The sequence below is a fragment of the Anser brachyrhynchus genome (assembly GCF_964034855.1).
Source record: "Anser brachyrhynchus genome assembly, chromosome: 27".
In the NCBI taxonomy this organism is placed as follows: domain Eukaryota; kingdom Metazoa; phylum Chordata; class Aves; order Anseriformes; family Anatidae; genus Anser; species Anser brachyrhynchus.
The window spans coordinates 220322-232244 of NC_137720.1; the positions used below are offsets into that span (position 1 = coordinate 220322).

The 11923-nt window shown below is 42.2% G+C and overlaps 1 protein-coding gene across 3 annotated transcripts in view; it reads right to left on the reverse strand.

Annotated features, from left to right (window-relative positions):
- The window catches only part of TSHB (thyroid stimulating hormone subunit beta), a 151899-nt gene extending 141797 nt beyond the window's left edge, over window positions 1–10102 (reverse strand). The window contains exons 1-4 of one of the 3 annotated variants that reach the window (XM_080569556.1): window positions 9970–10102; window positions 8930–9092; window positions 3240–8148; window positions 2748–2925 (exon numbers count right to left, since the gene is read on the reverse strand). In XM_080569556.1, coding sequence (XP_080425682.1) covers window positions 7906–8148; window positions 8930–9091 — 405 coding nt within the window. In that variant the 5' untranslated portion in view covers window position 9092; window positions 9970–10102 and the 3' untranslated portion in view covers window positions 2748–2925; window positions 3240–7905. Of the gene's footprint in view, window positions 1–2747; window positions 2926–3239; window positions 8149–8929; window positions 9093–9586; window positions 9639–9932 lie in introns of those variants that run through there. The other 2 variants (XM_080569557.1, XM_080569558.1) reach the window with 2 other exon arrangements.
- Between the last annotated feature and the right edge of the window lie 1821 nt (window positions 10103–11923).

The window sequence follows — 11923 nt, forward strand, 5'->3', positions numbered from 1 at the left end:
AAAAAAAGCAGCAGCTTTGTCAGATACCCTGTAGAATCTAACTGGTCCGTGGAACTGAACTGAAGACAGCAAACGGTTAGGGAAAGACATGTAGCACTTTAATATCCTCTGGTTTTGCTTCGGCGACGATCACAGCTTCCATGGGGCTCTTACCTCAACCTCTCACCCCTTCTTGTGGGCGTAAGACAGATAAGAAAAATGGGACATTTTTACAGAGCCATAAAGAAAACTTTCTTACTGGCAGTTGTAGATTGTGTGTCAGGTATAAAAATTAGCGTTCTTGAAATACCTCAGGGCTTGCGTTTACATAGTTCGTTTCCATATTTTTGTCTATTTTTCATATTTATTTATAAGAATGTGTTCCTTTTAAAGCAGCCTAGAAGGAAGAAAGCTTATCCCCAAAAGGAGGTAATAAATCACAGCAAGGGCTCAGAATCTTGTTAATTTTTGGCTTACTGCAGGTAATTCAGCATTTCAGGGAATAACTTTGTTAGCAATGTCCACATACCAGCTCAGTCCATCTGATTAGCATTAGTTCAGATTTCTGATGCAGTTGTTCCATTTAAGAGAGTGGGTATGATAGGGAAGAATTCAGCTGAATTACGTATCTCAGTGAAATGGTCCATAATGTCTAACAGGACTTGGTATTTACAAGTAATTTATTACACTAGAATATGATGGGACTTCAGGAAATGTGTGCAGTCCAGTGCACATTTGCACAGAATACATCCCTCATGTGATATTTCTCTCTCATTTCCCAAAGAAACTCAAACTCCTATCACTTTTCTATTACTTCAGCACTGGAAACAGTGCTGCTGTTCCATGTTTCCCATTTAATTGACACATCTTGATGGTTTTTACGTAGATCTCTCTTTTCAAATTTTTCAGCCATGAACTGTGACTATCCAGTGGCATTGAGACAGCTGTGCACTAAAGGCAGTATCAGCTGAGTATGCAGCAGGCACTGACAACTGTGTAGTTTCTATGCTCAGCTTCAGGTCCCCTGATGACAGGAGACGTTGTGTCGTATACCAAAGAAGAGTTAGGCTTGTATCACTGTCCACAGCTTATTAACTATGGATGCCATGTAAAAGTAGGTCCTGGGACCTTACTCCGTAGGTATCAGACCAAGAAATCTGTCCCTGATCGGCTTTCTGCTCTTAAGAAAGTCTCAGCTGGGAGAATGACGCTGGCAGCAAATCCATGAGGGTCTTAAGTTGACACTAAGAAAATAAGTTTCTCATACCTGATAACAAAGTAATTTCCTGGATCCCAGATAGGCTTGAGACCATCCCTACAATTGATTCTGTCCTGAAGAGAAAAAGGGATAGTGTACAGCTGGGGTATTTTCTCCCAAGGTAAGACTGACAGAAAGAAGAAACTTGTGTATAGTGTCATTTTTGGCCATTCAGAGCAGGAGAGCTTTCCAGTAAAAACATTTAACAACTGGTATTTTTTTTTGACAATTGGTAAAAATACCACAAAAAGCAAACCAGTGGTTTGGGTTCCCAAATAATTTCCCTACATGGACCACTTATTTACAGTAAATTCCTGTCTCCCTCTCTTACCTTCCACCCATGTAATGACTATTTTTTTTAAAAACACATCTACATACACCACTTGGTTTTCATTTCTCAAATCTGTAGCATCAAAATGTAATGATATGACCAGAGGCAGCTTCTTTATTTGCTTACTGTTTCTTGTTTAAGTTGAAAGATGATGAATCATGCTTTTCAGATGCACTGAATAAAAGGCAGTTTGCAGAGACTTCTATTGCTTCCCAAGGCCCTCACTCACCCAGAAGGACAAAAACATCCAAGTGCCTTATGAAAACAGGAAAGAGTGGTACAAAGAAATATGCTATAAATTCAGACTTGAACAACCTAACTTTCTGCTGAAGTTGTTGTCTTGTGTTATCTTGCAGTGTGTTGTTGTTTTTTTCTCCTCTGAACAGTGCATTTGTTTTTCTGAGCATAATGACTGCTTATACCCTAGGTTTTACTGCTGTCTGGGTATGTAAGACATCTGCACTGTATATCAGGAACAGAATGATACCAGTCACTGGTTTAATTCTCTAAGTTATTGGTATATGGAAATCAATGTATTACCATCTACTAGTGCTTTTAGCAGAATCCAGAGATAGAGCCTCTTTCGTTGTTTCCTGCTGCTGCGAGGTACATAATGTATCTGCAGTACTGTTCAGCAGATTTCTCTGCATCTTAGTAACTGAAGGCCTTTTTTAACTCATTCAAGGACAGAAAATACAGATGTTCTGTCAAAGCTGTAAGAAAGTGACAAAAGACTATAACCCTCCAAGGGATAATTCTGAAAGCACATGCATTTTCTTCCAGTCTGATCCAGTCAACCAGCTTGTTCTAACCTATAAAAATGTAAGTAGTTGATTCCCTTATTTCTTTTAACATCATTATTCACATTTACCATGTCTGTTTTTTTCTGAGTAACTGACTTGAGTGGGACCTTCACTCGTTACAGGAAAAACTCAGCCAGTTTTGATATCTTCCAGAGATTGAACAGGAGCTGATGAAGCACAGCCCTGTAATATCCCTACAATGAAGATTCATATTTCACTTTATACTGAAAGTGATAGTTTTATAACAAAATGTGTTTCATATGTATTGAAAATTAAATTATCTTAAGCCTTCAAATACTATCTTTTACAGCCATTAGAGGCTACTGATTAACAGCATCAGACGATGTTCATAGAAATGTACATAAATAAAGCTTACCAATACCACATCTTCCTCTCTGTTGGTGCTTCTGCCACTACTAGGTTCTCCAAAACACAAACCACTTCCAGTGCAATGTATTTGTTTCTACAGCACAAATTCTGATTTTGGACAGAACTGGGGTATCACCAGTGTATGACTGCAAAGTCTGTAGCAGCATTACCTCTATAGCAGCTTTCTGTAAAGAAAAAAAAAAAAGGGCTGACGTTCATTCTGTTGCTGAAATCAGCTTTCACTTCCCTGTAGCTTAACGTGTTCTGAAGTGGTGTTTTATCGGTTTTGCCGTGAATTTGAAGCAACGTTCTAATAAAGATAACCTGAAATAAAAGACTATCAGGGAGAACTTGTCTTTGTGCCGTCCGGCGCGCGATGTCCGCAGCAGTCTCCCGCAACTTCCCAGTCTCACGCCGGGCACGGTACCGCACCGCCTCCCGCGCGCTCGGCACGTCTGAGGGAGACCCTCCCGCCGGGCCAGGGCCGCCTTCGCCTCACCTGTCGGGTCCCGACGCGCAGGACGCCCAGGACGCCGGGGCTGGCCACCTGCCTTCGAACACGCGATCAGGCGGCGACGGCGCAGGCCGGGGAGCCGAGAGCGGGCCGCGCCGTCACAGGCCCGCGAGGCGGGCGGCTGACCGCCCGGCGGGGGGCTCCCCGGGCCGGGCTCCGGAGGAGAGCGCCTGCCGTCTTCGGCGGTGCCACGGTCGCCCCGGAGCCGAGCCGCAGGCAGGCTGCAGGACAAGGAGCCGGCCTCGGCCAGAGCGCGGGACCGCCGGGAGCGGAGCGGGGCGCAGAGCGGCGGCGGCCGCCACCAGCCCGCAGCGAGCCGCAGGGACCCGCGGGGCGGGGCGGGGCGGGGCGCGGCCGGGAACAGCTCCGCAATGGCGGCTGGCGCCGCGGCCGGCAGCACTCGCGTGCGGCCCGCGCTTCGCTCTCGCAACGGCTGAGGCGGGGACGACGGCAGGGCCCCACGCCCGCCCCCCCCCCCCCCCCCCCCCCCCCAGCTGTCGGCACGGCCCGGGCTGCGGCGGGGCTGCGCGCCGGGGCCGGGTACGGTACGGCTCCGTCTGCGGGCGACTCCGCGCAGCGCGCGCCTGGTGCCGCCTCGCCCCCTCAGTCCCCTCCTCCGGGGCGCTCGCGGGCCCGCCCTGCCGACCGCGCCTCAGCGGGCGGTGCAGTCGGGTTGGGGGGGCGGGGGGCTGTGGGCGCCCCCTGGCGCACGGGCGGCGCTGCGCTCCTGCTCGTGGCGAGCCGCGGAGGCGGGTTCGTCCTTTCCGTGCGAAGCCGAGGAAAGGGGGATTGCGGCCTCCCCGCTCCCCAGCGGCGGGCGTGCCAGTTCGTGCGGGATTGTGCTTCTCAGGGCCGAGCCCAGCACGGCCACCGCCGTGCCCGAGGCAGCGCGCAACGCTCCTGCCCTGCTCAGCCCGGCGCTCCCGCGCTCCGTGTGCAGGGCGGCGGCAGGCAGGTAACGCCCAGGGGCTTCGCTCGAAGCTGGTCAGCATCAGAGCAACTGGAGCTGGAGGATGGCCCAGTTTTCAAGCCTTTTCTAGATAAGAGAGGCCTCACGTTTAATGCAACGGCAATGTCGGTATGGAAGAGGGGGCCAGTTACCTTCAAAGGACAAACCTGCCTCGGTGTGGGCTCTGGTTGACCACAGCTCCTACAGGCCTCCTTAGTATTCTGTGCTCCCATGCTTTTCTGTTACTTCCTGTCCAAAATTAAGATCTTTGCCTCCTCCCAACATCTTAGTGCTGTCTGCAGATCTGTTGGTTAGTTATGTGAAAAGGCATCATAAAGTAAATGTAAACAAGCGCCTGACCTTAAGGAATAATCACGTCTGTAAAGGTCTATTGCTGGACCTGGACTTAAAGTAGAAAACAAATACTGCTGAAAGGCCAAAGGGAAAAAGTGCTTTGATAGTATGTAAAAGGATGTTTAAACAGTAACACTCACAGAAATGTCTTATTTTTTTTTTACTATAAAAGAGGTCATTCCAGTTATTTTCCTCTCAGTGAGTTTGCATAGGCATTAACCATGCAAGTAGACTGTTATTTTTTGCATGCATATCTTCAGACTGAAGACAAGTCTGTCAGATGCAGCAATGAGGGATCATTACAATAATTTTGCAGTGCTGCTTATTACTATAAATAGGCATAGTTACCTTTTTGGTTTTGCTAAGTGTAAACCACAGAATCACTTAGGTTGGAAGAGAACTCCAAGATCACCGAGTCCAACCTCTGACTAACACTAACACTAACACTAACAAGTCCTCCACTAAACCGTATCACTAAGCTCAACATCCAAACGTCTCTTAAAGACCTCCAAGGATGGTGACTCAACCACTTCCCTGGGCAGCCCATTCCAATGCCTAACAACCCTTTCGGTAAAGAAGTTCTTCCTAATATCCAACCTAAACCTCCCCTGGTGCAACTTTAGCCCATTCCCCCTCGTCCTGTCACCAGGCACGTGGGAGAACAGACCAACCCCCACCTCTCTACAGCCTCCTTTAAGGTACCTGTAAGGTGTGATAAGGTCGCCCCTGAGCCTCCTCTTCTCCAGGCTAAACAACCCCAGCTCCCTCAGCCGCTCCTCATAAGACTTGTTCTCCAGACCCCTCACCTAAATGTTGCTTAATAGTAATGTCTTAATTTTTCCTGTTCTAAATATCCTTTTTAAAGGTTTTTCAGCTAACTTTAGAAAGCACTATCTGATCTTAAAGCTTTTGTTTCTTTGCCATTTACCAGGTAATATAATTGCTGTTTCATTGCATAATTACTTCCTTTTTTTTCCTATCAGAACTTGGTAGTCCATAGCTCTTTTGCATTCTGTCTCTTGACATTTTTTATAGTTGCATTGGGGTCTGGGAAATACCAGAGATTTTCACCCCCCAAAAAAAGTCTTTTGTAACTTAATTGCTAGCTTCTCTTGGTCCAACTGTTGTAGAAGTAGTCTTGTATATATCTAGCCATATCTGGACAGTTTAAACCAGAGGCATGAATGACATGTCTGACAGAAGTAGGGTTTCTACTGTTTCTGCAAAATCCTTTGGGTTTTTTATTAATTTTAAATAACGGTTTTAGAGAATTTAAATTTTCAGACTTTGCCTGCAAAGACATTTCTTTATGCATAGGACAATTACAGTTTTCATGCGTTGCACAGAATCTGTGACAAGCATGCAAATGCTGTCAGCTTGTTATTGCAATTGTGCTGGACAAAGCTTTTGCCATTATGTCCTAGCAGATTCCTCTAGGCTTTCACAGAGACTTTGCGGCAGTTAAAATAAAATGAAGATATTTGGGTTAGAGTATCAGATTCCAGGAACATTCATGACAACTACAAGACTGAAAGCAAGATTTTTCTAAGAAAATTAAATCTCGTATCGGTAAGATAGGCATCCTGTGAATTCTGTTTCCTTTGTTTACTGTTTCAAGCAAAGTGTGAATGGCATATGTTATTTGTTGGAGAGCTACAATCATATTACTAAAGATGAATTAGCATAAATAGAAAAAATGTACTGTGCATCTCAGTAGTATTTCCAGGTGCTACAGTAAATTTGACCCTTGTAACTTACGAGAGTACAGTCAAACTAACAGGAAATGACCATTTCAGACACTTTTAGCCAGGGATGGGATCATTCCTTTTCTAATATTGCAAATCATTCATGTTTTGTATGTGTCAAACTTTTTGGTTTTCATCTTAATTAAATTGGTTTATAATCACTTTGATTCACCCTAATAGCTTTTCTGAATGCAATATTTGACTTTAAAAATGGACGTTAGTAGAATTAAAAAAAAAAAAAGTAATGAATTTACATCACTATATAGTGTTAATACTATATATCCTAGTAATACTAGGAAGTTAGTGATAGTTTGCCACACATTGATAATTTCTTGTCTACCATTATTCAGATTAAAATGCAAAGTACACAAACTTTGGTAATCGGGTTAATAACTAAGGTTTTATTTCTCTTTTTGGTCAGCCCTATTCATGTCTTCAGTGTAGTCCTGCTGTCTATCTATAGTGCTCTTGGATCAGCAGGCATCACATTTACTTGAGCAGATACAGATCAAACTGTGTTTTCATCACTCCTGTTGTAGGTAATAGAGGTGAGGGGCAAAGTTACCACTGAATTCTGTATGTTCTACTTTGTGTTGGGATCAGTTAAACCAGGCGGAAACCAGCTCTCATTCCCAGTGGTTGGTCTAGTACAATCAAAACTTGCCACTGAATCGTCAGAGCTAAAGAAAAGGAAACGTTTATTATTTTACATTTATTTCCAAATTCCTGGGTCTGCACTTCTCACCTGTGCATGTTCAGCAAATATGATGGGGCTCAGATCACTTTGAAACTCAGAAGGGGACGGTTGACCTGTGTGGGGAAAGAGAGGGTTCTTTTCTGAGTTTCATTTTAAGTTTGATGGTATTACACCATAATATAATAATATATATAACAATAATAATAATACCAACTTATGGTAGTATTATTCCATAGAACAGAGTGGCAAGATTTGAAGCTTCACTGTTTCTTCAATGCTTAGAAAGAGTTACAACTTTTTCAGTGCACTGTAACAGAAAAGAGAGGCTTACTCTGCTAGTGCAAAGACATGAAAAAGTATGCCTAGCAATGCTAATGAACACAGGTCTGGACAACGCTAACGATAAAGCAGAACTATAGTGTGGATACATAACTGCATGTGCTTAGTTCCAGCTGACTATGCTATAAAGCTAGGGTCCTCAAAAAATGTATTACATACATGGAAAAATACAGTTGCTAACATGAAGGCTGCAAGGATATGTCAGTCTACTGAACTGTTTAATACTGAGAGTATGTGTTGTCCAGTTTGTAATTCTTAGATATATCAGATGTTTTGTCTCTGAGCATCTCTTCGCACAATACCTGGAATTTATGAGCAAGGGTTCATACATACACAGTTATTTCTCCTTCTTCCCTAAATTAGATTTCGGTTCTAAATATAAATCTGCAGTCCTATGATTCTATTTTTGTGCATTTCACAACATCCAATTCATCAAAGTAATTCTAGTGATACCTCTTTAGAATAAGACTTTGTGCACACCAGTTTGCAAACCTGTTATGAAATACAGTTTTATTTATGTTTAATTGTGAGCAGAAAGGTACATTTCTACCACGTTCTGTTGGAAGCTTACATGTTACAGAGCTTCTGTGGCTTAGTGCAATAGTTTGGCCTAACCTTCTCATGAACACAGTCACTATAGTCAGTGTTACATTTACCACACTTGCAGCTTATGGCCACAGGGTAGGAATAGTAAGGGATGGTGTGATGAGGACAGCCCGGAATCAGTGCTGTTTGATACAACATCTCTTTGTATGTGCACACGTTTTGGGACAGAGCACTTTTGAGTAGCAGCTTCTTGCCATTGCTGTCCTACAAAGAAAAAAGAAATGCATTGTTTCACAGAAGCATACATGAGTGTTGAAAAACTTCCTTTGGCATTTTCTCATATGTGCAGAAAGCTAACCTCTTTACACTTAGACTAGTTCTGATATTTTTGGTGTACTTCTGTTTAGACCTTTCACTTTGAATCTGCATGTGACTGGGCATCTCTACACCTCTAGAAATGTTTGCCTTGCTTTTGTGGTTTTAACTAATGTGCTGTTTGGCTCAAAGTGCTATCAGTACTTTGTATTCTGTATTGACTACCTACTGACCAGAGCGGAAGTTAAAATGCAATGTTGAATAGTGAAGCTCAAGCATAGCATTTGGCATGCCTACATGTGAGATATTCTCAACAGCTATCTGTCACAATAGTAGTTCATTGCCTTCACCACCTGGCATATTTGTTGGACTCGAAATTAATCAAGTAATTTACGTTAACTAAAAGAGTGACCAAATACAATCTGCTTCTCACTTGTTCCATCCTGATCCACAAACAGACTAGAGAGGCTCTGCAGCAACAGCAGCAGTCAGTTCGTTGTTATGCCACTGTTGTTATAAACTCCACAGAATTCAGGAGTCTTGGCATTTCTCATCCATACCTTCACAACAAGCTAACTGGATACTGTGACAATAATGTGATTTTTCTGTCTATGACAGACATTTTTAGCCTGAGTAACTTTCACACATTTTTTTCAGCAAGAATAGGCACATCTTTTATAGCGATGGCCTTTATGGGAACAACTGCCTAAAAGAGAGTAACTTCCTGTACCCGAGTCATGCAAAATCCAGCGCAGATGGTGGTGTTGATGGCCAGGCAGTAGGCACATTCCCTTTTCTCCACGTGGATTGTGTACTCTGAAGGAGCACAAAGTGATGCTGTTTGACCAAAAGTCAGGCCAAAGAGGAGAGACATCACAAAGAAGGGACTCATGCTAGACGGGAAAAAAAGGGGGGGAAAAAAAAGAAACCCTAAGTAAAATCAGACGTGCCTTGCAGTTCTTTTCTCAGAATTCGACAAGAACAGTTATGATAGTCACAGAGTAGAAGTAATCTCAACTTTTTCAGCTACAGCTTCACAAATTATTTTCAGTATAAGACATATATTTGAAATAGTACTAACCACTGAACAGAAAAGAAGGGTAAATAAGCCAATAACAACACATATGATCATTTTTTCCCACTAAACCATATTACATGGCACTTTTCACCAATGAGTGATAAAATACCGACACAGAAAAATAACAGGAGGTTTTCCTATCCTTCCCTGCTAAAGGATTTGAAAATGTGACATATGTGAGAGAACATGAGCTCTAGAATTAACCAGAGATGCAGAAATAATCTTAGTGGTTTAAAATACTTTTCTAAAGAAAGCATCTTATAAAATACTCAAGAGAGGAAAAGAAACAGTTGTATATATCAGACATACCACTGTATTTTTTACTTTCCAGTTGGCTTAGAGGCATGGTGAAATGGGAACACTGCCAAGAATTAAATAATAGATTAAAGTAAATTACAATAAAGATCGTCAGCAAAGAGATCAAATCAATGAATCCGCGCTTTATCTGTCTGTTGTGCTGACCTCATTTCCCAGACCTGCTGGGGGATCCCAAGACCAAAGATTTGGTTAGCTCCAAGACAATTCCAGGGTCTACTCTATATCTTCTAAACTACAAGTTTTAAATGACAGTGTCTACAAACACATGGACATCACCCTCTAGTCTCTTCCAGCTGTCATTTTCCCATAGCAAAAGTCATTACGCAGTCCGGTTTACCCTGTAGCTGCAACAATGCAAGTCTGGAAAGACCAACCTCTTGTCAGCTGAATTCTTCCCTATTACAGGAACCTGATTCTGCCTTGAGCTGGGAGAGGCAGTGACCCAGCACAAGCTCTGTGTGTGCTTTATACTCTCCAGGCTAATTCCAGGCTGATCTTACTGTTTATATAATTGCATCTGAATTGCTGCTTTCTTATCGCAGAGTCATCTATTGAAAATTCATACTGAACCGCAAAGTAAATGTGATAGGAACAAATGTGTCCATAATATCCTAACCTGGAAACTGGAGCTGGAAATCTAATTATTTTAACAGTCATTCTCTCTCATAGGCTTTTAAACTAACCACTGCTTTTAAAAACTTATTATTGATTAATTTAATTGCTACATAGGACAGCAACGTCATGACAGGGAGGCTAGCATGGAAATGGAGTCATCCTGAATCACATATGACTAATTCTACCCTTATGTTTTTGGAAAATTTAATAAAGTCTGGTTCACTGCTTGCTCATTACCAGGCAGGCACAAATGAGAGATGCAGTGCTACACACATAAAATAATAAATCTCAAACCAAAGCAATTGCTCTACAGCATGTCAGGTAAAGCCTGACTTTATCTACTCAAACAAAACATGCAGACAAATCATCTGGCCTTGAACCTACTGAGCAAATACTAAAGGAACAACAATTCACTCTGAAATACTAATTAACAAGGGTATAATCTAGTTTCACTTTGAGAAACCACTGCAGCACAATGAGAAGCAAAATACTGCACCAACTTCAGTGAAACTGGGATGTCTACTGATAGGGGAAAAACACTTTGTTTAGGGTCTGTGAAACACCTGGGAGGAAAAAAAGTGAGAAAAGATCAAGTTAGTGTACATGTCTTATTCACTTGGAAATGACATTTTTAGCATATAACTTCTCAGGAATTAAATATAACTGTTTCTAGCTTATAGACGTGAACAAAATGTTAATTTTACAGTCAGTAACATCTGTCCAGCTAGACTTAGCAACAGAAGTATAACACTTATTTTGGTACTACTCCAATATGATGCTTAGTTTTATATTTTTCTGAGCTTTTTTAAATGCAGTTAAACATACAGGCTATATAAGTATAGACATACAAACACAAATGTAGATAATGATATATAATACACATATACATGACATATATATGTGTGGGTTTGGTTGTTTAAAACTTTAGTCTGGGAAAAGAATGTTCTTTCTTGGAAAACCTTAGGAATATTTCAAAGCAGATAATGATCCTCAGCATACATGTCCTCAACATACCCTAATTACACTGAATATAGACAGAGGACAGAAGAGAGTACGAAGGCATATATTCTTTGCTGCTTCAAAGTGCTAATTTCTCCAATTAGTGAAAAATAAGTAAATGACTGGGGGGATTAGGAAAAAAAAAAGGATTAAGCATTTGCTTTAAGAATATTTAGTGAAATGTCTGAAAAGATCAATAGCCAAGAAAAAAATATCTTAGTGAAGATGAAAAAGAGAATACAACAATGTATTGTTGAATACAACAGTAATGAAGAGAAGAGAGAAGAGAGAAGAGGGAAGAGGGAAGAGGGAAGAGGGAAGAGGGAAGGGAAAGGGAAAGGGAAAGGGAAAGGGAAAGGGAAAGGGAAAGGGAAAGGGAAAGGGAAAGGGAAAGGGAAAGGGAAAGGGAAAGGGAAAGGGAAAGGGAAAGGGAAAGGGAAAGGGAAAGGGAAAGGGAAAGGGAAAGGGAAAGGGAAAGGGAAAGGGAAAGGGAAAGGGAAAGGGAAAGGGAAAGGGAAAGGGAAAGGGAAAGGAAGGAAAAAGGAACTATCAGTATTAGAAGTTGGGAAAATGTAGAAAACTGGTACAGAAACCTGGACACCAAAAGATAAACTTCTGTCAGGACAGAGGCCAAGAGTAATATAAAGGGATGTTACTAGCTGAAGACAAACTGTTGATGCAGAGTAAGTGCAAAGTCATCAGTAATTACATGTG